The following is a 25303-nucleotide window of genomic DNA, read 5'->3' as shown; positions in this document are numbered from 1 at the left end:
AACCCATGGCCTAGCATCTGCCTTGGAACTTTCACAAGCAAATTAGTCATTATTTGTTGCAGCCATTATTGTTGCTAATAAAGTCCAGGGTAAGGAAGCAAAAAGGGCCTTTGCATGGTATCCACAGATGTTTTCTTCAGCTGCTTGGTAACATTTTCAGGTCCCAGGCACGCGCTCATGGAGGGTCCACGTTTCTCTCTCCCAAGGGACCCTGAGGGTGACCCTGGTCTTGGGGCAGTACAAAGATAAGGGCCCATCAGGGAATAGGAGTGGCTCAGGGACATAGGAACAAGGGAAGGAGACAATGGGGTCTTAACAGCATTTTGAGGGAGGCTTCTTGTGTGTCCCTAAACCAGGGAACGCCCTCCAGAGTCTCCACAATTATTCCTAAGAATCCCTCCTTTAGTGACATTACTGAGCTCCTTGATGGAATCATGCCTGGACTCTGAGGTCTGGGTGATCAGCTGTGGCTTTAAGCATCCTGAACTTCCATTTGCTGTTTTGGCATCCTGCAGCTGAACAAATGGTGCTACTTCACTGGGCAAAGAGATACCCATTGCCTCTTTCTCTGTGCCAGAGATTTGTCATCCATACTGATCTCTAAAGGTGGATCTTGGTTTATTACAGAAAAAAAAATAGTGTATTTGAGGAGCTAGTGTGCTTTTTGTTATCCCTTTAACATTTATGGAGATCTTGGGTATTAGGCTTTTAAGCTGCTTTGTTGAAATTCATTTGACAAGGACTTGACAGCACCAGATGGTGCTTTTTGTCTGAAATATGGCACTTTTTAGTTTCCCGTAGGTTATCTTGATGAATCTGGCTAGAATTTCTCCAATGGATATTTGTCTCCTATATCTCTGACTTGCTTATTTGAAATAAAATTTAGTCTGATAGGAGCAATATCTGTGTGCCTTTAATCATAGGCAGAGTTAGCGTACTTGATCAGCTGTTTCAGCCCTGGTATAATCAGTAGTTTCTGTGCTATTAATGTGCCTGTTGCAATATACAGAAGTAACAAAACACTGAAATCTGTTTCTCTTCAAAGCAGATTTTTTTTCTTCTCTGACAGTATTTTTCTGAAGAGCTGGCATCAATTGAAAATGCATGACTAGATAAGGAGTTTCATGAGATGCTTCTCTGTCCTTGACTTGACCTGATATTAATGTTGACTGGGAAAATCTGCCATGTTTTGGCATCCTGAAAAGATACTGTGGCACCTGAAAGCTCCTTGGGTTGAATTGTGGTGCAAGCGTGTGCCTTGGGTTGAATTGTGGTGCAAGCGTGTGCAACACTTAAAAGATCACATTTTTAATGTTGTTGAATATGGCCGATCTGCTGGGCTGTGTGTTACAAATAGAACTACTGGAAGTGGCCAGCTCTGCTCTCCAGCACGTGCCAGTGACAGCCGCAGGCTGTTCCGCCCTGCAGCAGCTGGGGTGTCTGTGTGGGTTGGGGGCACGTGTGGAGAACACTACCACAGGGACCATCACCTGCAAGGGTTTCAAGCAAAATTATGACCCCCCCCCCAAAAGAAATGTGAGGAGACAAAATAATGCCAATGTCAGGACTAGCCAGAGGCAGGCTGTGCCAAGTGGGTTGGACTTCTGACCTGCCTCTGACTACCTTTGCTGGCACACTGCTGGGGATTGATGTCTCGAGCTGGCTGGGGGATTGTCCGCTGACCTACTTCAGCCAGTGTGACCCCACTGGCTTAGCCTGGATCTGGAGCAGCCCTGCCAACGTCTTCAAGCCCAAGGGAGGGGGCTGTAATCTACCAGCCAGAAGCAGCTGCTGGGAGCTCCCAGCCTGGGAAAGGGAACAGGCTGCTAATGCCAGATGTGTTCTCAGTGATTCTGGTTTTGCAGAAGTGAATCTAACTCCACTATAGAGAATATGCATGTGCAGTAGTGTCTGGTCATGCAGTCATCTGGCTGAAAGCCAGTTGTGTTTCAACAGCAGAGTCACTACATTGTTGTTCCCTCCCACAAGGGTTTATATGAGGTTCTATTTAAGCATTCTGCATCAAAAAACACTGTTTAGGTGCTGTGGTTTACTTTCAAGAACACAGTGTTGGCAACTTATTAGGATTTGTAAATCTGAGTTGGAGGATGTAGGAAGAGGTTACATTCCTTTGCCTTGAAGAACTATATGAGGGCAAATGTTTTCAGCTACTTAGCATTGAATTTACTTATGCAGAATTATAGGTTTATTGATAAAAAAATGTGTTTTCTGACTTTCCTAGGCTTTTGGACAGGCCCATACCAACCACAAGAAAGTAGCAGCAGATGGAGAGAGCAGAGAGGAAACCTTGATTCAAGAATCAGCTACCAAAGAAGAATACTACATGAAGAAGGTTATGGAGTTGCAGACAGAATTGAAACAGATAAGAAATGTCCTTGCCAACACACAGTCTGAAAATGAGCGCCTTAATTCTGTTGCGCAGGAACTGAAGGAGGTGAGCGAAGATGCACAGGGTTCACTGCAGCTTGGATTTGTTACATTTTCTGCTGCTATGTAGCCAAAAAAAAGGAAAGATTCCTGAGCTGAAAGGTGATTTGACAGACACATGGCTGCATGTTTGGTCATGCTGGTCCTGTGGGTACTGCACATCAGTTCCCTCAGTTCCCGAATTGCTGCCTTAAAAAGCAGAGGAACCTGTTTAGGCCAAGCACAGAGACCCTTGGATGTACTTTGCTGCTTCATTCCCAATGCAGATTTTCTGGCTGCAGAATATTTGTGGCATCATTTCCCTTTTTATCCATTTTTCCTCCTTAATTTCTGAAGGTGTGGGATTATAACAAAACACTGAAATGCACAAGGAGAGGGATAGGAAAGTTTATAGTCTTGAGTTTTTTCTCATGAAGCGGTGGCTTTTACATTTATGTACCTTGTTTAAACATAATCGCTTCGACCTTTTATTGTTTTGCTATTGAAACCACATATTTTTAAGAGGAAGTAATTGCTGAGAAGTTACTTTAAGAGTTTAATTACTTAGAAAATCTGTAGTTCAGCTGAAGTCTTTGTGGTACTGGTGCAGAAATGATTGTTTTGAGACCTCAAACTATTGCTTAAATTCAGTCTGGTAAAATACAGAGACTGTAAACCACAGATGGATGGATAAAACAGTCAGCAGTTATTACTCCTGAGCTTTCTTGCACCTTCCTTTGAAGCACTGGGGTCTAATCTCATCTATTCCTAAGCTAATCAACTGACCTCCCCTGCCAGGAGGGAAGGCTATCCAAGAGTCCATATCTGAATCTCAATTTACTCCATGTGACCTCAGCTGCAAGTGTCTCATGTAATTTCTTTAGTACATAGTAACAAATATGGGGATAATATTTGGTGGTAAAATCAATGAGGAAATGTGGGTAACTTTTCTGGAGATGTGGGGATTTACTGATGCTTCTTGTTGGGATATGACAGAGAAGATTTGTGGTACAAGCGGTCACAAGTGATCAAATATGCCGGTTAACTTCTCCTTTAACTTTGTGGAACAGAGTTGGAATCATGCCTTCTCCTTAGACCGGGAAGCAGTTCTAGAAACATAGACACAACTCTTTGTCTGTATTTCCCAACCTTTAAAACTAGCTTAATAGAAAAACTGCCCACTCCAGAGGCAGCACAGTGTCTGTGAGGGATTCTGGTCCCTTCTCAAAGTGTGCTAAGCAGCAGATTTCTGGTCTGCTTCCAGTGTCAGTGCAACTGGAGGCCATTTTTCTTTCCAGATACTGCCACATTCCAGTCACCTTTTAAGGAGACATAAAAATGTGAATTCATGTCAGCCCTTAGCTTTCCCTTTGGCCCTGGGTTTGTGCAAACATAGAGAGACAACACTTACTCAGGCATGGAACATGGGCTATAGCAACTTGTAATTTGTATTGGTGTACTGTAGTGTCTGGTTCCAGCAATTTTGATTTCTTGGTGTGCTGTGAAGTTGTGCTCTCTTTCAGGCTAAAAACAAACAGACAATTTTATATAGTCTAGTCTTTACCTAACATGTGAGGGAATTGTAATTTAAGTTTATTAGTCTTAACAGTTGCAGGTGATTCAGTATTTGTATTCAAAACATGCCAGATTCAGTTCTGGGCACATCCTCCAGCTGCAAACATTTCCCTTATCTCAGTGTGCTGTGTGTGCCTGTTGGTACCTGTGTGGTTATTCAGTGGAACCCTGCTGCACACTCTCAAGGGCTGAGACCATATTTAGTCATCACTGACATGCCTGTGTCTGGCCAGGAGTGGAGAGCTCGGAGGGAATCTGAGTTTGTAGGCCTGAGGCTGAAGCTTTCTTGGGCTGCAGGCAGGTGAGATCAGGCAGCAGGTCCCATATGCCAGCTGAAGTGACAGGCTGCCTCCGTCAGCAGCTAGCAGTGGTTTTGAATTAGAAGTGTGGAAAACTACTACATTATATCATGGGCACAGCTACAAAAATACTATTTTTTTAGGCAACTGTATTCCCTGTTTGCCTATATCTGAAGCTGATTCTGTTAATGTTTTAGAACATACTTTTTCACTTTGTATGAGTTAAGTGTTTGAAGATAGGACTTGAAGGAAAATAATATTGGAAAAAATAAAAAATAAGTGCAGTGAGCCATTTCTATAGCTTTCTATGTTCCAGCTCAATTTATTCAAGTGTCTGTGTATGTTCATGAAAGATCCCAAGGTGATACTACACCAATATATTGGTTTTTACTTCTTATCTTTCAAAAAAATGCTAATTTTTTTAAAGTCTTTCGTTAAGTCCTGCGTAAGTCTTGGAGCTAAGGGACGGGAGTATTTTATGTCAACTAGTTTCTATTTTTTCTCATCAACCTGACATCTTAGGCTTCATGGGTTTTAACTCAGTGTCTTTCTCCAGAAGAATTAATTCTCTCATGTTTTCAACTTATTGCTCTGGTTATAAAGAAAATATCTGTTGAAAAGCAGCAGCAAATGCATGTCCAAATAAGAACATCTGGACTCATCTGACTCTGACTTTCTCTTGTGAAAAGGCCCTTCTTGTTAAAGTTGAAACAGATTTGGGTACTGACTTCTGGTCTGGAAAACTTCTGCTGGTTGCTACAGCCAGTGAAACAACACAGGTGTAAATGCTGCTTTCCCTGCTTGTTTCTTGACTTCTTTTGAGTCAGTAGTGAGAATTTGTAAGAAAATCAAGAATACAAAATCTAATTATTGTGTAAATGACTTGGTTTTCTGTAATTTTGGAGGGTGAGGGGAAAATATATAATTTCAATATGTTTCAATATAATTCAATGAATTTGTGCATATAAAAAAGATAAAAAAGATATAAAATTTTGCAATTTAATTGTAGTTGATCCAGGTGCCACCATTTTTGTTTTGCTTTGTTTGTTTTCCCAGGTCAACCAAAATGTGGAGATCCAAAGGGCGCGTCTGCGAGATGATATTAAGGAATATAAATTCCGAGAAGCACGTTTGCTGCAAGACTATACTGAACTTGAAGAGGAAAACATCTGTCTCCAGAAACAAGTGTCTGTCTTGAAGCAAAGTCAGGCAAGTTTTCCAACCAGTGGGCATTGCTTTGGTAGTACCAGTTAATTTCTGTGGTACAGCATGGTTCTGTCTCATTTGAGCATATACCTACTTATTTTCTATCTTTGTACTACTTTTGAGACTATAAGCTCTACATTTTAGCACCAAGACTTGTCCTTTCTGACTCTATACACAGTCATAATACTTCATAATACTTTGACTTCCAAGTCCTTCCATTGCCTTCTCTTTCTCTGATGAAAGAAAAGTCTCTGTCACTCTGCTTTGTTACTTGTTTTAGTCCTTTTGCTGCAGTAGTTTTTCAGTGTCTCTTTACAATGCCTTCCCTTCCCTTCCCTTCCCTTCCCTTCCCTTCCCTTCCCTTCCCTTCCCTTCCCTTCCCTTCCCTTCCCTTCCCTTCCCTTCCCTTCCCTTCCCTTCCCTTCCCTTCCCTTCCCTTCCCTTCCCTTCCCTTCCCTTCCCTTCCCTTCCCTTCCCTTCCCTTCCCTTCCCTTCCCTTCCCTTCCCTTCCCTTCCCTTCCCTTCCCTTCCCTTCCCTTCCCTTCCCTTCCCTTCCCTTCCCTTCCCTTCCCTTCCCTTCCCTTCCCTTCCCTTCCCTTCCCTTCCCTTCCCTTCCCTTCCCTTCCCTTCCCTTCCCTTCCCTTCCCTTCCCCCTTCTCCAGTATCTGGAAATAGGAGTGTTTCTGAAACGTGTTTTAATTGCTACTTTATCCTTATCTTCTCTCTCCGTTTCTGTGCTACTCTTCTAGCTACTTTCAATAAACCTGGAATGATGTTATAGTTGCTTTGCACTGTCACATCTGTGTGACTGCTTGTCTGAATGGCCATGTTTAATTGTACAGTTCCAGCTATTTCCAGAATTTTAGAAAATTGCATTCTTGGAATTTCTTAAGAGCTTCCCTGAGTTATCATTTGTGGAGCTAATTAAGATAGATGTGGTCTTTGGCATGGTTCACTTATCTTCATCTATCAGTGTGTGACTTCCTATTTTTATTCTTCGGGTAGCTGTCAGTTCCATTGCATAAATAAAGTTCAGTTGGGAAAGTGAAGGACGTAGATGCTGCTAGGGCTGGAGCCCCTCTGCTCTGGAAACAGGTTGGGAGACCTAGGTGTGTTCTGTCTGAAGAAGAGAAGGCTCCAGGGAGACCTTCCAGTACCTAAAGGGGCTCCAAGAAAGCTGGAAAGGGACTTGGACAAGGGGGAATGGCTTCCCACTGCCGGAGGGCAGGGATAGATGGGATATTAAGTAGAAATTTTTGTCTGTGAGGGTTGTAAGGCCCTGGCACAGGTTGCCCAGAGCAGCTGCAGCTACCTCATCCCTGGAAATGTTCAAGGCCAGGTTGGGCAGAGCTTGGAAGAGCAACCTGGTCTAGATGGAGGCATTCCTACCCATGACAGGGGGAGGAATGAGATTAATTTTAAGGTCCCTCCCTGCCCAAACTATTCTCTGATTCTACAATTCCATGAAAATATTCCTGAAATCAAAATTCTTTAGAAAACTCAATGTTAATACCATCTGTTGTGGTTAGCACATAGTAAAATCTCTGTAGAATTTGTTGCAGAACTCCTTCAGTGTAATGAATGAAAGCTGCCCTGTCAGGCTAGATATGTGGGGTATTGAATGTATTTTATTTATGTCCAAGTGAAACTCTGTATCTCTGTTTATTACTCTGGGCCTCACTGTGCAAAACAGGATTCCAGGTTGGACCTGTTCTCATCTGCATATATTTGGTTTAATTATGCAGTTTTGGGCACTCTGACGTCCTGTAGTAGAGACAAAAGGGGCTGTTGTGCTCTTGATGCAGGCTGGAAGAGAGAGGGAACTGGCAAAATCAAACCTATGTAGTTGTTTACTTTTGGATTTTACCTTTTTTTCCCATTCATCATATTCAGAGCAGCAGGTGAAAGTTCCCAGCTCCATGTTCTCATTCTAGAATAACAATACCGGAGAATGCTGCCATTCTGGCCTGAGTTAAATTTAACCTCAGATGCTATCTCAATATTTGCTAGTAGTTATTGACTGCTGTATTTTTATTCTGGAAACTTTGAAAATAGACTACAGTCTGAAGTATTTTATCTTAATGGAAGTATACAGAACCAAGAGCTTGTTCTTTTCATGGCAGTGGATTAATTTTCTACCTTGTCCTAATCCTACTTGATGAACTTTTAATTATGCTAGTTTTTAATTATTCTAGTTACTCATGCAACTAGAAGTAGCCATCAAGTTTTCCCAGGCAACACTGAATTAACATATTTGATTCCTGGTTTATAAGTTGAGTGTGGTCTGCACTCCCAGGCGGCTCTATGTTGACATCTAAAATTTATTTAGCAATTGGCAAAAAATAAATAATGTGAGATATCATATGGTATGAGTTCCTTTCTTTCAGAGTAAAGAAGAATATTCTTTGTTTGCTTCCTCCCTGCTACTCCCAAGTGATTAAAAATTTTACATGAATTGTTTGTGTAAATAATTTCAATGCAAGAGAGATTTAGAAAAGTCCAGTACTAGATGTGATAGATAGCATGCCATCAAACTCATAAATGTGAATATCAAGTGTAGAATCTGAATTGTAGCCCTTTCAAGATGTGCTGAAATGATAATGAGGGAAATGTTAAAACATTTTAATTAAAATGTATCAAAGCAGAGCTTGATCACAGTTTTAACCCAGTGGTGTGTATTTGAATGGCAGTGAAGCAGAGTGTCGAAGTGTACCTTTATTGTGCCAGTTTTGGAAATGTGAAGCTTAACTTTGTGGGAAGGCTGGCCAGGGAATTTTTTAATCAAACAAATGTTTGCATGTAGAGCTAGGAAAGACTGTTTTTGGATGCTTCTGTATCAGACACACTGTATCTCCCACCTGTTCTGATTGAGCTGGAATAGACAAGCTCATTTGACAGTTTGCTTAGTGAATTTATTCTGTAGTCTCTGTAAAGGTAAATTACGTAAGCCATGTTTACAGTCATAATGCTAAAACTAGACTCCAGAAATGAAAAAAGTATTCTGTTTCTATAATATTTAATTGACATCAAACATTCAAAAGCAAAATGACTCAGTGCCTTTTGCAGGCAGACATTTTCATCAGAGATTCCCCCCCCCCCCCCCCCCACTTTGTATATCTCCAGGTGGAGTTTGAAGGCTTGAAACATGAAATCAAAAGGCTGGAAGAGGAAACCGAGTTTCTCAATAGCCAGCTGGAAGATGCCATCCGGCTGAAGGAGATCTCTGAGCGCCAACTTGAGGAGGCCTTGGAAACACTGAAGACAGAGAGGGAGCAGAAGAACAACCTTCGGAAGGAGCTGTCTCACTACATGAACATCAATGATTCCATGTACAACAGCCACTTAAACATCTCTTTGGATGGGCTGAAGTTCAGCGATGAAGCCACAGAGCCCAATAATGATGAAATCATGAATGGGTTTGAACAAAACTGCCTCAGCAAACTCAGCAATGGCAAAAACAGTACTTCAACGCCCAAGAAAAATGAAAGCTTCCCTCCAGCCCCAAGTCTGGTTTCAGATCTTCTGAGTGAATTAAACATTTCTGAAATCCAGAAGCTGAAACAGCAGCTTGTACAGGTAAATGGGTTTCCTAAAAGCTGTCTACTTCCAAATAGTTCCTAAAGTTCGTTTGGGATGTAATTTCAGTCTTTTTGGTATCTCACATGCTACTGTTTATACTGTATTTTTAAAGGCTTTAATTGTTTTAGAATTTGAGGGTGTTAAATGTTTGTCAGTGAAAAACCACAGCTTTTTTCTTTTCCTTTCTTTTTTGTTTTTAATGCAATGGAGTTGGTAGTCATGTCCTTTCCTTGGTGGAAAGTTCTAATGCATCTCCTGTGCAATACTTGCTGTGTCTACTTCATTGTGTCACTACCAAGAACAATAGTGGTTTGTTTCAAAATTGAAAGGTACTCCAATCACCTTCATCAAAAGAAGTTTTGTACTCATATTTTCTGTAATTAGTTCAAAGAGCATAAAGTCTTAATCAGCACCAAGCATTTCTCTGCTATATTTGTGATCAGCACTAAGCATTTCTGTGCTATATTTGTGCAATTAGGAGGTTGGAGAGTTTAAAACAAGGTGCACTTTTCTGTTTCCTACTAATATTTTGTCAGACGTGTTTTAAATTATGTTCCGTAAGAAAAAGCCCTTATGCAAAAAGCTGTCAGAATTTTTAAAAATGAGAAATTTAAGAAGAGAAACTTGAAAAGGTTTTGGTATTTCTGAGTCTTTCATGAAGTTCCAAGCTTTCACCATAGAGTAACTCTGTGTTTTGTAGAATTTACTTGATAATTTAGAAGATAGCAATGAACTTTAGCTTGTTGTTAGCTGAAAGGAAGTTTTCACAATGAGACCATCACCTAGGGAATAAATGTGTAAAAATGTGCATTTTGACCAGGAAATAGGAAAGAATTGGCTATGAACACTGTAACTGGAGATAATTTTAGAATACGTTGTGGAGACTTTCTTATAATGTGCAAGTGATTGAATTTCTGTAACCATATGGGCTGTTGGCTAAGTTGCTGTCTCTTAGAGTTAAAACCATTTAAGTGATACGATTCCCTTAACATAGATGTCTATGTTCCTGCATTTCAGATGGAAAGAGAGAAGGTTAACTTGTTAACAACACTGCAGGAATCTCAGAAGCAGCTGGAAAATACACGGGGGGCCCTCTCAGAGCAGCATGAGAAAATTGGCAGGCTTACTGAAAATCTGAATGCCATGAAGAAGCTCCAGGCCAGTAAGGAGCGTCAGTCTGCCCTTGATAACGAGAAGGACCGAGACAGCCATGAAGATGGAGACTATTATGAAGTTGACATCAATGGGCCAGAGATCCTGGAATGCAAGTACAAAGTGGCTGTGGCAGAAATTACTGACCTGAAGGAAGAGCTCAAAAATTTAAAGGCAAAATACAAAGAATGTGAGTCTAAGTATGAGGAAGAGAAGAGTAGATATGAGACTGAGAGCCAAACTCTCACTGAAAAGATCACCTCACTGGAAAAGTCCAGTAGGCATGATAGAGAACAGATGGCCAGGCTGGAGAAGGAGCTGAAGAAGGTCAGTGATGTCGCTGGAGAAACACAGGGCAGCCTCAGCGTGGCTCAAGATGAACTAGTCACCTTCAGCGAAGAGCTGGCCAATTTGTACCACCATGTCTGCATGTGCAACAATGAAACTCCAAACAGAGTGATGCTGGACTACTACAAGGAAGGTAAAGGTGAACGCAGTAGTCCAGACATCAAGGGAAGAAGGTCTCCCATTCTTCTTTCTAAAGGGCTGTTAACTATTGAGCTGGGAAAGGCAGAGAATGGAAGTGGTGACAGCAGCCCATCCCCGGTGTCATCTCTGCCATCCCCTGTGTCAGATCCTCGGAAGGAACCGATGAACATTTACAACTTGATTGCTATCATTCGGGATCAGATCAAGCACCTGCAGGCTGCTGTGGACAGAACAACTGAGCTGTCCAGGCAGCGCGTTGCTACTCAAGAGCTTGGCCCAGTGGTGGACAAAGACAAGGAAGCTCTTATGGAAGAAATCCTGAAGCTGAAATCCTTGCTGAGCACCAAGAGGGAACAGATAGCAACTCTGAGAACTGTGCTGAAAGCCAACAAACAGGTAACTGGGTCTTAGAGGTTTGAAGGTTACAATGTTAGGCAACTAGGTCATAAGCAAAAGAAAATTTTTCTTGTAATTCATTCTGCCATTCCCTCAGTTCTGTGGGGCTTTCGTTGCTGTTATTTCACTAGTCTGAGGCTGAAGCTGGCTGTTCCATTAGAGGCACCCAGCTGTCCCATCTAAAGATGAGCAATGGGGCTGTAACTGATTTCAGCTCCTCACGTACTCCTGAGACTTTTTTAAGGTTAAGGTAGCTTCAATCTACTGTCTGTCTGAATTAGATCCATTATTTTTAACGCAGGACACCTAAAATGAAGAGGTAATCTTATTTTCTACTTGAAAGAATTCTAGTAGTTACCCTTAAAAGAGTTCTGAAATTTAAGTATTGTTCTCTCTCAAACTCCAAAATAAAAGAGAGCCTTCCAAAATGAGAATGTGATATAAGAATGTGATCAAAATAACAGAGGTGAAAGATAAAAATAGTCTTTGGGGATTGGACATTACAACAACATTAGCAATGCAGTAGGTGAAAATTACTGCCATTGAAGAACCGCGTGACATGCTTCATCTTCTTCTCTACACTTAAATGTAAATGGTCTTAAAAAAAGGTAGTTTAGGCTACTAAACTACTAGTGGCGTTTAAGAATGAAATAAACACATTAAGTTTTCTTTTGCACATTTTAATAAAGGTGTCCCAAATGTAAGATAAGTAAGACGCTATAAGAGACAACTGTGCTAGTGATTGACAAATGCATTTAAGTATTGAGATACTAAGTAGATTGTTTTGTTCCTTTGTGTCGCTAGTAGATAGGTTTCGCTACATCTATATTCTGTAACTTCCTTAATGCTGCTGCATGGTTAATGGGAGTAAGAGATGACTGTGTCTATTCCCAGTGTTCAGAAATGAAATTTTATCTATACAAGATAGGTTGACCACAGGTTTAACATTCCAGTAGAAAGTAAATGTTTCATTATGTGAATAGTGATTAAAAATCTTTTAGCCAGACATTTGATGAAGAGTTTCATTAAATGTTATGTTTCTGTTGTCCCTGGTAACCAACAGACTGCAGAAGTAGCCCTTGCCAACTTAAAAAGCAAGTATGAGAATGAGAAGGCAATGGTTACAGAGACCATGATGAAGCTGCGAAATGAGCTGAAGGCTTTGAAGGAGGATGCTGCCACCTTCTCTTCCCTGAGAGCTATGTTTGCTACAAGGTAACAAATATAATGAACTCCCCAAAATTTAATTCCTTGCTTGTGTGGGGAAGAGTTGAACATCCTTCCCATCCACCAAGCAGTAGGTGCTTCTTCCCAAGATCATTGCTTGCAGTGTGTGTGTGTGTCTGTGATATGCTCCTGTTGATGAGGAACATGTGTGGATATAGTGTGCTGCTACAAAACATAAAGCTGTTATGGCAGTGTTTATTCAAGTTGGTTGGGAGATTGATTACCTGTTTTCCCTGGTTCTTGAAGCGATTAGCTCTGAGAAGGAGTGACATTTAACAATGGAAAATGAGCATTTATTGTACACGGAAGATGGGATGCTTGACCTTGATGATCTAGGAAGAGGTAAAGATGTTGCAAACATCCTGGTATTCTTAGGCTGTCCATCCTGCAATTGGCATCTGTCGTTTCACTGACCTGTGTCAGATGATTTGATTGCTTTGTCTTTGGAACTTGCTTCTGCTTCTTAGTTGTGCTTTATGGTGTGATAAATGGAATCACTAAATCATCAAGTTTGGGAGAGATCTTTAAGATCATCAAGTCCAACTGCCAACCCAGCACTACCATTTAACCTCTAACCCACATCACCCAGCACTGCGTCCAGATGCTTTTTGAACATCTCCAGGGAGGATGACTCCACCACCTTCCTGGGCAGCCTATTCCAATGCCTGGCCACCTGAACAGTGAAAACACTTTTTTAATACCTACTCTGAATCTCCCCTGTCTCAGCTCAAAGCCATTTCCTGTGATCCTCTCACTGCAGGCACAGCAGAAGAAACTGGCCCCACCTCACTACTGCCTCTCCAGCAGTTGTAGAGAGTGATGAGATCCCCCCAAGCCGCTTCTTGACAAGACTAAATAAACCCAGCTCCCTCAGCTGTTCCTCATTAATATTCAGAAAAGCTAGACACAGAAGATGTGACTTTGAGCATTTCCAGAAAGGGGTTCCCAGATGGGAATAACAGCATTTACCTCCTATTCCTGGTGCTAGATCTGGAGGTGATGAATGGCATCTAGAGACTAAAAAAGGTCTGGGCTGTCAGCATCCCTGTGAATGCAAGGAGATGTGCAGGCATGGCAAAGGCATTTCACTATCCAATGGGCATGCTACAAAACACCATAAATGATGTTGTGCACACACTCACGTTTACAGCACTGAGGTGCCTGCTCTAGACTCTGTGTCTGAGAACTACAATGTAGGCCTGCATATGTTGACATTCAACCTTGGTGAAGGTGCCTTTTGTAGATAGGCCCTGGACCTGGGTTGTAACATTCTTCCAGAGATTTGTTGAAGTGTCTATGTCACACCAGCTTCCCATGTTCCTGGTGCTTTGCTTGAACACTGGTGCTAAGATAGTGAACCACAGGATTCATTCTTGTGAAATAATATTGGTGCAGAGAGCTCCACACAGTACACTGTGGCAGCTCTTGTTTGGCAGTTTGTCTGCGCTTTTTGTTTTAATCAAAGTGGAAAGTGAATTACTTTAAAATACAGGAGGCTACTGCAGCAACAACTATTTGTCTTCATGGTTTAGATTCACAAGTCCTGGTTATGTTTGACAATTCATAGAAAGTGTCAGTGCTTGTATGATGTAAAAAGCAAAGCACATGCACGGCTTGGGTGGCGTGGGGTGGGGAGAGCTGAAGAGCTTGGAATTAGAGCCTGGGGTAAGGAAAAGGTGGGGGAAGGTGTTAAAAATCTGTCTTTCTATTAATTTCTAATATAAAGATTGAGTTAGAAACAGCAGGTGGCTGATTTCTTACAGCTGAATGCAGTTTTAATCTCATTTTAACTGTGTCTCTGCTAATACGTTTCCCAGTTTTTAATAAAGCTGAGAAATTGTGATTTTAATCCTGCATGTTTGAATTTCCTTAGTGAGTTGACAGTAGTCTCTCGAGGTACACGTAGTTGATGCTTCTCTCTAGTGCCTCCTTCAGTCACTGTTGAGTCACCTGTCTTGTTTCCTTGGAAGTTGTCATGTGGTCTTCATTGATTGCAGGGAAGAGGGGAAGGATATGGGTATGCCCAGGTGCTTTTGGTTACATCACTTTTTCTTTTTCTTTTTTTTTTTTCTTTTTTCTTTTTTCTCTGGAACAGGGCTTGATTTACTAATGAATTTACCTATAAATGGTATTAAAACTATTACATGCTGAGCCTTACATAAAGTGGTCTGTAGAACTAAGGCCAAACCAATGTTTGTGGGAAGCAGTCATATGCGGCTTTGGAAAATGCCAAGTTAGGTTTTTCAATAGTTTGGTTTCAGAGAGTTTTAGAAGATTTAGTTTTTATTTCTCACCATTATATTTAACACTTAGAATGTTTATTTTCTCGGTGTATATATTTGTATATAGCTGGTGTTGTTTTTAAAAATCTAGTTGATATTTCCTAAGCTTCTTTTTTTGTTGTTGTTAATTACCAGTACTAAGAAAATGGGCAGAATCAGAGCCTTGTGTTCACTATCTACTTAAAGCTGCAAATGTGTGAAACTATAGCAGGTTGATACTAATTTCACATTCTTCCTAAAAGCGTGAAAGCCAAATTATATTCTTTCAAAGGTGTTTTTAAAAGAAAGACATCTTCTATTCTGATTTTATTGAATATATAGCTGGGAAGTAGCCTAGCACATGACAAATGGAATGGTAAAAGAGGAAAGAGCCTTTATGGTTCTGTCAAAGCAGTAAAAATACACAGGGCACAAAGATATGCTGCTATAGCTGCTGCTGCCACCAACTAAAGCAGGTCCAGAGCCTGTGTCATCCTAGATTTTTAAGGAGGCAACATTGCTGGGTTTTGGTTTGGGGTTTTTTGGGAAAATGAAATTGAGAGTCAGTGAGCAGTGTGAAGGAAGAAAGTAGTGCAGATCCCAGTCCACCTCTGTTTGCAACATCTACAGCCACTTCTAGAAAACTTCTTATCCCCTTGTTCCAGTAAATGATTGCTGTGCTTTGTACAGTGTGATGTTCCTTGACTCAGGACAGCTGTGCTTGCACCAGGACAAGGTTTGAGTATGCGGCTATATTATTCCTTTTGGATTAAAGAATCAGGAAAGCAGGTTCAGGGTGAAGGATGGTGTGTAGGCAGAGTAGCTAATGCTCCTGCTTCTCCCCAGTCGTCTCTTCTATAGAAGAAATTGGTCGCTCAGGTACAGTTACAAGCTGCAGCTGCACATATGCTACTGACAACACTTCCCTTTTTGTAGGGAAGAAAGGAAAAACTCCCCGAATAGAGTTCTATGGAAAACAAAAAAACCAAACAACCAATTTAGGTATTTGAAATAGTGAATACTTTGTAATTTCTAGGGACAGTAAGTTGATGTTGTAAACTTCTGTGCTAACAGGAAGCTGTGTGAGATAATGACTTGCTACAATAATCTTTTGGAGTCAAAATCCTGGCTTTAATTACAGCTTGGCTCACATGGGAAAGACTTCACTGCTTTCTAGGCTAGATGCCAGGCCTAGAAAGGCCAGTGAGCCATTGGCTTTGGCACAACTGGCTGTACTTGGTCAAGACGCAGGAGTGATACCAGAACATAAGTAAGATGGTGTGGGAAGTCCCTGCTCTGCTTTACTGCAATGGTTTGGTTTTCTCTTCCTTATCTCTTTTTGTTCCAAATGGGATGGCGGTGAAGAGTTCTCTTCCCCTTGCTTCAGCTGGCCTGGATTAACACTTCTCTGCTGCGTGACAAATCAAGACAGCAGCAATCTTGCTGCTGTTTCACTGAGCTGCAAGTTTTGGGGCTACATTAACTATGTGTTCTGTACAAAAATATGGATATGTTTTCATTCACAAGAAAGAAGCTGGAAGAGAGTGGGGGGGAACCTCTGCATATTTTTTTACGCGTCCCAAATTTTTTGGGACCATAATACTGAGCATGAACAAGGGCAACAGGGACAGGTCACTCCAGTGCCAGATCATATTTTGCTGAAGCAATCACATTTCATTTCTCAAGGAATTGGTAATGTTATTCTGGACATCCCCCTGGTTTGCAATGGTGGAGCTTGGAAAGAATCAGGTTCAAGATGTGCACAGAAAAGATAGCAGAAAGCTCACTTCTAATATAACCAGACCTTGCTTTTCACCTCAGATGGCATGAGTGGGTTTGAAAGCTAGGGTGAAACCCCACAGCCTCTCTGTCCTCCCAGAAATCTTAAGCTTGTGTCTTGCTCCCACCCCAAAGGGGAAGAAAACACCTCTCTGACACTCTGGAGCAGCAGGGCCCAGGGTCAGTAGGATGCTGGGAGCTGTTCAGTTTTGTGGCCACACCCTCCTTCTGAAGCTGGTGACACCTTCCCTCAGAGGGGAAGACTCTTACACTTTCAAGATTATTTTAGTCTTTTCAGACTTCCCAGGGCTGTTTCAATCTTACTTTGTCTCTAGAGCTGAAATGGGTCAATGGGACAAGATCTGGCCCAGAGTCTGGCTTCCACTCCCTGGCGTGTAGCAGTTGGTATAAGTCCATCTGACCACACTGAGAAGGGCGGGTGTCGGTGTTCCAACAAGTTTAAGGTTCCTGGGTTTGGTTATTTGTTTTTGTTTTTTTTTTTAAGAAAGACCCCTCACATACTGGTTTCTCCTGGGCTGCACAGTGTGGGAGAGGCTGTGAGGAACTCCAGAGCAGGATGCCCAGAGAGGCGAGGGGACAGATTCCTGTGCATGTGGGGGCCCCAAACTCACCCAAACTTCCTGGTCTGTAAAGCTGCAGTGCAGTTATAGTTCATGCATATGAACTATATAGTTCATGTTACTGAGTTGCTATTTAACATCTCTGTATATTCAAAAATAAAAATCTGGATTTTCTTTTTCCTATTTATATTCCCAAGCAAATATAATTAGGCATATCAGCCTAATCCTCCTATTTAAAGTCAGGGAGACTAGAGTTTGATAGCATAAGCACAGCTGATGAATCTGCATATCAATGAGGTTTTGTTTTGTGGTGGGTTTTTTTGCAGTCTGCTTTATATTACCTAATGATAACTGTCCCTTTAAGTCAGGGGCTTTTCCATTTCAAAATTTAAAGGAACTTCTCTGCTGATATTTCTGCTTTTATGAAGAAGTTGTACTTTGCAGATGGTAAATTCCAGCTGGTACCTATGAATATTTACTTCTCTATCCATATGCATAATTGTTGTCTCTATATGGATCTACAGGTAGACTTTAATTTTTTAAGTTAAGCAGCTTCCAGACTCAGTGACAATGACTGTAGATGGAACAGCTTGAGGAATTCATATAGCTTTACCACAGCCTTCACACTAACATAGTTCCTTTAATTGTTCTGAAATTGATTTTGATGGTGAGATCAATTAAATAAAGGCCACTTGCTATTGAGAAGACAGCCACTACTTGCAGCATAATCAGAGTGGTTAAAGTAGAATTCTGAAGGATGCTTGTTTTTAATAGCGCTGTTCAGTCACTGCTGAAGATTTCTTACTTGGACTTTGTGTAAAGTAACAAACAGCACAGTTCAGGTGGCCATTTCCCGTTGCTGCCCTCAGACCCTTTCCAGCCTGAAGCTTAGAACCACTCTGTAAGCACAGACAAAAGTAGTATGACTGCATGGGGTCTACTTGCTGTGGGAGGACATCTCACTGACATTCAGACATGAGTACAGATACATCAGGCTCCACACTTCCTCTCTCCAAGGAGGCTGTTAATTATACACCATCTTGAAAACCACAAACATGAAGTGCTGAGTGTGGGATTCTTAGAACCCCAGTGAGAAGTAGTTGTGGTTTTCTACAAGTTTAGTTGAAGTTCCTGTTTAAGAGTTTGTATATAAGCAGCTGCAAAGCTATCACTCCTGTATAGGCTGGACACATGGGCTTATGTTGGAAGGTGTTTATCATGGAACCAGTATTGCTAAAGATTGATGTATTTCATTGCAGATGTGATGAGTATGTCACACAGCTGGATGAAATGCAGCGGCAACTTGCAGCAGCCGAGGATGAGAAGAAGACTCTGAACTCCTTGCTTCGGATGGCTATCCAACAGAAACTGGCCTTGACCCAGCGCCTGGAACATTTGGAACTGGACCACGAGCAGTCCAAAAGGGTGCGCACAAAGTCTGCCTCCAAAGCCAAGGGCAGTAACCCCAGTGTAAGTCCCATTCGGTCCTGTGGGGACAGGTCTGAAGGATCTGTCCTGAACAACCAGGTGTTTTGTAGTGAGAAATATAAAATCTGTTGTGACTAGGACACATGTCTAGAAAAACCATATTCTGCATCTTATTTTATGCTGTAACTGTCAGCGTAAATCCCCGATATCTAATGTCACAATGAGTTGACTCCTACTAGTATGTTGTTGAACCAGGTAATACAAATGTATTACAGTGGTCCTAACTGTAACTAATGCATAAGTATGGGGATGCTATTAACAAGTTAATAGTGGAAACCTGTTAGCTTTTTCCACAATTAACATATCTGGGGTTTGCTGTTTATGGTAAGTGTTAAGAGTACGCCTGATAGAGTATGTATCTGGTGTTACTTACTGTAGTTTGTATAGCACAAATGTGATCCCTTCTCCAGGGTTGCAGCATACTTCAATAAATGCTTTCATAGGCAGAAACAAACGGAAAACCTTCTTTGTTACTGTGGCTTAAGTTGTGAAAAACAAAGGTTAAAATTAGAGCTGTCTCCAGAATTCAGAGCATTTGGAAACTGGAGTCAAACTTAATTTGCCTGTGGTAGTGGATGTTAAATACTTGCTGTTGTATCACCACTAACCAAAGTCCTAAAGCTTTTATAGGCTATAAAAGCTAAAACAAAACCAGGTGCATTAGGGACACTCTGCATCCCTCTCTTCAGAGGGATAATCAGAAGAAACTTGCACATTTATATTAAAAATATGCAATATTAACTCCATCTGATACAAAAGTTAAAATATTAATAATTGGGATTCTACCTGGTAGATAGTTCCACTTTAAGAAGTTATGTCCTGAAAGGTTCTGTGTGGTCTTATGTTGCTCCTTGCAAGCATAACACTTTGGAAAGAACCCATCTGAGATACCCTTTACAGGAAAGTAGCCACACAACATGTATGTGTAGAATTAATGTGACTATGGTCTAGCATTGTTGGTCACAAACAGTTTTTCTCAGCTCCCAGTATTAACGTAAATAGGTAGCATTTCAGAGCTCTGATCATTTTTTTAAGTACACGGAAGATACTGCATTCCATATGCAAGCCATGTGTTTCACAGGGCTCTACATTAGAGGCACAGGAAATTGATCCAGATCATCCTGCTAATAGTAATTTATGAAGTAGCTTAGTGCACATATTAATGTTTAAAAATTAATAAACCTTTGTCTGATATTGAACTTTTAAGGGGCCTTTCTACCCACTTAATTACAATATGTTTGACAGTATAGAAGTTTACTTTCTAATTGGTGCCTACATAACAGAAAAAGATTTAAAATCTTTGCTTCTAAAATAGTGGAAAATTTGTGGAGCACAGAAAGGCACAGTTCTTTGTTTAACCTGGAGTTTGAAGTGCCTAGCCTCAGACTTTATTTTAATGTAAAGCCCTGTTCATTTTGTACTCTTTCAAATACTTTTATATGCCTGTAGTGTTACTAAAAGAAATGTGAGCCTGTGCTGGTGAGTGCTTGATAGCATGGTTCCCAAAGCCATTCTAACCCTGTGCTGTGCTTGTGCTCCCCTGCCTGTCCCTGTCCTTGCTCCCAGCTTGCTCCGTGTGCTGCCCATGCACACGCAGGAGATATCCAGTGCTAACAGAAGCTAATAAGAGCATGGCTGGTTTTCCCACTGAGGAGAAACCACGGGAAATTTTGGCTTCCCAGATATTTTTAGGCATGTTGGGGGAAAGTCTAAATTACTACAGTGAGATTTTAAACAAATGGAACTTTGCTTCAAAGCTGGGAACCATGGAAATACTGCAGCCCAGAACCAGAATTTCATCTAATGATCTTGAGAAGAATCAAAAAACCTCAAGTGATTAAATTCTAATACATTTCTAGAACATGACTGCTTGGGGCTTAAATAAATTTCAGTTCTGGTTTTGGAAACTAGGCCCTGTGTGTCTGTTACTACTTGTAGAAAATACTGAATTCTCCTGAATTTGAGCTTTAATATTGCTAAATAGCAGGCTTGATATTTTAGAAGAGATACCTTTTATAATTTTCAGTCCTGCTTTTCTCTTTGCTGCACAATCTTCCAAAAGGCCTTTATTCTTCTCACTCCTACATTAAGTACAATTTAATACATTGTGAAAGCAGGCTTTTGAATGCTAACTTTCTCTGCTCTAATAGACTCAGTTACAATTCTGCTTCCACCATAGTAGCGAGCTTTAACACAGTTTTCACTGCTTCCATGTCTCTAGTGACAGTACTTTTGCAAAATACTGATGTCAAAAAGGTAAACTGGAGAAACTAATTGAATGCATTGTTAGGTTTTTCTTTGAATTAGTTGGAATTTTCTGTAACAATTCTGGTGTTACCAGACAACGACTATTGCTTTCAGGCTTGGCTCCTTCTGTCAGTTCCAAGTGTGAGCAGTTTTGCTATTAGCCCAATAGCCTTAGTGATCATTTCCATCTTCAGTCATTTCTGCAAATATTTAAAAAACCTTAACAGCCAGCCTGCTGTTTGACTCTATCACTGTAATGGTTTATCCTGTCAGAAAAAGAACTGAGGAATGGTGTAAAGTGACTTGATCCTGCTGTTTGTATTTTTAGGTAATATTTAAGACTGAGTCTTTTAATTCTTGATTAACAATTTCTTGAGATGTTAATTTACTATAAGTCTTTCATATTAGTCCCAATGGGTTGGGGTAAAGCATGGAAAATTCCTTAAGCCATCACCTACCTCTGCAAGCAGGCTCTTCTGAATGATTCTCTGCATAGGCCTGCATGATATTCTGACCTGCATGTTTCTAGAGAACCTAAAGCTTCACTGAAAACATTTCTTGCACACTCACTGCTTTTAACTTATGCTTGAATAGCAAAGCTGTATTCAGTACTTGTAAGAATCCTTCTTTCTGCAAAGCTGTTGCTTCCAGGCTGAGCCCACAAAGCCTTGTTCACCCACTGGAAAGGCATCTGCGAGCTGGAGTGGCTGCTGTTCCCCCAGCCAGATAACAGACCCTCAGCCAACTAACCTGCCTGTGCAGCACATGGATGGGGTTAAGTTTTCAGTTGATTGAGAAATAAACACTCATTTTTTTTCCTAATGCTATTTTATTTTTCCATTTTTCAGCTGTAGAGTAGTTCCTGGAGAAGGCCTTTCCAACAGTGCAACACATTTCTTAACCCTTCTCACTCTGGTTCAAAGTGGTGGCCCATTGCACACAGAATGGAAACCACTGACCTGATCCTAACTTTTGAAAACACCTTTTGCTATATACCACCTGAAACCTTCCCTTTCTGCCTGGAGCTATAAAACAAACAAGCTTTACCTATAAGTGCTGCTGCAGTAAGAAACCTTACAAGTGCTGAAGAAACCTACTTCAATTGTAATCCTCACCATATTAGTCTGTGCTGTCCTAGAAATCTTGGATGGGGGAATTTACTTCATTGCAGATGCTCATTTTTACCTGATTGTTAAACCTGTGCACTTTTGATATTTTTCTTTAGCTTCTTTAATTCCTTATGTAGAAGGTTTATATAAATGCAGTGGTTTGTGCTCATAGTCTCTCTCCAATTTGAAACTTGTGACTTATGAATTATATATCAGCATGTGGCAGAGATTTGGGGGGGCTCTAGGTTGTGATTAGAAAAGAGTTTCAACAAAAAGCAGGAGCTCTGCTGAACTATGTGCTGTGCTTCAGCATCTTTTTTTTTATTAAAATGTTATGCTTTATATGTTTAAATTACTGATTTTTTTAACTGCCATGTTCATTAAGAAATCCAGGGTATTCCAATTCTGGGGTTTTTTTCATATTGTATTATTATTCTTAGGAATAGTTCAAGGTAACAAGAAGAAAACTTGACTTTGCTCTGGTTAAAACAGTAATAGGCACTTGAAAAATATTAAATAAGTAGTATTACATATAAATTCCAGAATTCCTGGGTTTTAGGAAGTTGAAGTATTATCGATTAACAGAATTTTATACAACTATACCAGTTAAATTCCAAATTGGAATTGTTTTGTTACTTTTTCATTTTATTGTGCCAAATTATGGTACATTTAGAAAGAAAAATTCTAAAGTGGTCAGTGATAGGGTGTTATCTGTCAGCGCCTTTCTGTCACTCATTATTGCCAGTAGTGCCTTTGATAATTTGAAAGGAGACTCTTAGAGTAGCGTAGGTTAAAGTCCTGTCACTTAGGAGGAATGGAATGGCTGGTTTGGAATTTATTAAAGATGTGGAGCAATAAGTGCAAAGTGAACTCCCATTTCGCACATTTTTAATGGTAGGCTTACTATAGAGTTTTTATATTCAAGGAATTGTAAAAAATTCTGTTAGTCAATGATATTTCATCATGCAAATCCTTGCAAATTCGGAGTATAGACAGGAAAAAATCAAAACCACAAACCTGAACAAACACGACTACACTTTGGGAGCCAGATGGACTCATCTTGAGCAGATGAGCAGTATATGGCCACATTTATGGTATCAGTCTGGGAATGTGTCAGGAATGTTGCTGACTGTGGGCGGTGGTGGGGGCAGGAGCCACGGCACATGTGTGCATATGTGAACCGCAGCACATTGGATCTCCTTTGCATGTTGTATCTAATTGTGATTTCAGCAAACAGAAAGAGAGAAGCTCATCAACAAGCCATGCCAGGTTCTCAATGGCTTGGTGAGGCTCATGTGGATGATTTAATTGGTACTTGCTGGAGGGGAGCCCTCCCACTTCTCAAAAAAAGTACAAATTGAATTAATATTGAAAGTGCAGAGAAGATTTCTGTTTGCTGGAAAAAGCATTATTATTCCTAGATGTGGGGACTTATATTTCCATCTTCTGTTACACTATTGATTCATAAGAAATATTGTTGCATTTAAAATTACTACATTTGTATGTGGGTATTTATTTGAAATTATGTCAAAGTACTGTATTATGTTCCATGTGCATTACCTTTTAGTGGTGGGTTGGTCTCCATTTAACGTCCTGTGCATGTATTCTTGCCAAGTAACCTTTACACAGACCTGAAAAACAAAAAAGTTATGCTTCTTAAAATGATAACTGTGTTAATTGGATAAACTTAGGAGGAGGAGTGGAGGTCAAAACACTGCTTCCAGATTAATAAAACAGTTTTTAATCTAGGAAAGCAATGTGCCTGCGTAAAGGTAGTCACATTGGCAGGAGCAATAAAAGACAAAAGGAATTGCGTGTTCTGCCTGTTGGTTTTGTGACTTAAGAAGGTGCTGGTTTAAGTAGTTGGCTGAGGGGATTTTCAGCCAGGGGCCAAATAAATACTAATTTTTATCTGAAAGAAACTGAATACGTCACATGAAGTTTTCTGCAGAACTAGAAAATTAATTATTTGTGCTCACGTTCAGGAAGCACCATTCTCTCCTATTCTGTGACATCTTCATGGGTTAGTTTTGGCCTGGATCCGACTGGTTTAATGTGTGTCACTGAACACCCTTGCAAACACTTGTACAGGGAAACTAAGGGTAGAACTATGGTATCAGTGTTGGCAATTCATCCTGAAATTGCATCTTATTTTCTCATATACTCTCCAAAATACTCATGTACTGTTAGGGCCCCATCCAGCCTGGCTGTGAACACTTCCCTGGAAGTATTTACTGGCTTGGCAGTGTTCCCTGAACACCCTGGTCTAGTGGGAGATGTCCCTGCTCATGGCGGGGGGAGAAACAAGATGGTCTTTAAAGTCCCTTCCAACCAGTCAGGGATTCAGTGAAAATCCATTAAGTTGATGTTTGTCCAGTAGAATTAGCAAACAAACTCACAAAAAGCCCCTGAAAGAGAATGCCAAAATTCTGAGGGCAAAGCTGAGGTTTGCCCCATCTATACAAAGATATTCCTGGGGCAGTGACTTCATGTTGTCCCCGAGAAACATTCTATAATTTTATACTGTAGTTTAACAACTCTTGTGCCCCCAGGCAGGATTCTCAGAACCATTCTGCTGGTTGTTTCTCTATCTGGTAGCAGTCAGCTGCATGACACCAGCTCATCAATATAAATTATAGCTGGAGCGCAAGAAGCCAGTTTTTCCTTGGGCATTGAAAACACTTGTTCAGGGGTGTGCGATGAACTAGCAGAGCATGTGTGCTGGGACACTTGCCCTGATTGTAGAGGTCTGCATTTTCTATAACAGGAGCTTTACCTGCAGGGTAATCTGCAGAAGAAACATGTAAATCCATCTGCATGCATGTGAGAGCAGACCTGTGAAACAGTAAAACAGGATTCAAGAATATTTTAGTAAGAAAGAAAATGAGATAACTGTCAAAGGAGAGTATTTACATTAAAAGGTTGTCTGGTGAATGGCTATTAATGAAAACATTCATTTCTTTGACTCTCTTCTGTGTAGAAAAATCCCCTCCCTAAGCCCTGGGGGAAATGCCTCTGCAGAGATGGAGGGTGGGTTCAGCATTCCAACTGCAGATGTGGCTGGAGTTAAGTCTCTGGGAGAGGAATCTGCCAGCAAATGTCACACTCCTGCTTGCTGTGGAGTCAGTAATCCAGCAGTGATTCTTTGTTTCTTGCAAGTGAGGCTTGAAAACAAGTTGCTCGCTTCTCAAAAGAGGAACAGGGCAGATTTCTGGATGTACCAAGATGCCTAAAGATCAGAGACCTGGAAGTTCCCAGGTACCTGGATGAAGATTAAGACTGAGGTGCTTTTTGGAGATCCCACTAGATAACATGGGAAAATTCAGCTAGACAAATAATTACAATAGTTAGAGTTTTAAAAATATATTCACATTCTTGTGATTTTTAAAGGCTGATGTAGTAGATGGACCTACAGGAAAAGGTGTTTTTGCATGGAACTTTGAAGAAACGATTAAAAACAGAAGAGACATCTGGGAGCTCATAACTAA

The 25303-nt window shown here is 40.7% G+C and overlaps 1 protein-coding gene across 2 annotated transcripts in view; it reads left to right on the top strand.

Moving 5' to 3' along the window:
- BICD2 (BICD cargo adaptor 2) overlaps window positions 1-23625 on the top strand; it is a 50777-nt gene extending 27152 nt beyond the window's left edge. The window contains exons 2-8 of one of the 2 annotated variants that reach the window (XM_058032080.1): window positions 2243-2455; window positions 5358-5510; window positions 8631-9083; window positions 10104-11123; window positions 12187-12338; window positions 18231-18441; window positions 21555-23625. In XM_058032080.1, the coding sequence (XP_057888063.1) occupies window positions 2243-2455; window positions 5358-5510; window positions 8631-9083; window positions 10104-11123; window positions 12187-12338; window positions 18231-18441; window positions 21555-21560 (2208 nt within the window). In that variant the 3' untranslated portion in view covers window positions 21561-23625. Of the gene's footprint in view, window positions 1-2242; window positions 2456-5357; window positions 5511-8630; window positions 9084-10103; window positions 11124-12186; window positions 12339-18230 lie in introns of both variants that reach the window. The other variant, XM_058032079.1, reaches the window with a different exon arrangement.
- Window positions 23626-25303: the final 1678 nt, after the last annotated feature.

This window comes from Melospiza georgiana, chromosome 11 (assembly GCF_028018845.1).
Source record: "Melospiza georgiana isolate bMelGeo1 chromosome 11, bMelGeo1.pri, whole genome shotgun sequence".
NCBI classification, from domain to species: Eukaryota; Metazoa; Chordata; class Aves; order Passeriformes; family Passerellidae; genus Melospiza; species Melospiza georgiana.
The sequence above is the reverse complement of the archived record's forward strand: the minus strand, read 5'-3'. Positions and strand labels throughout refer to the sequence as shown.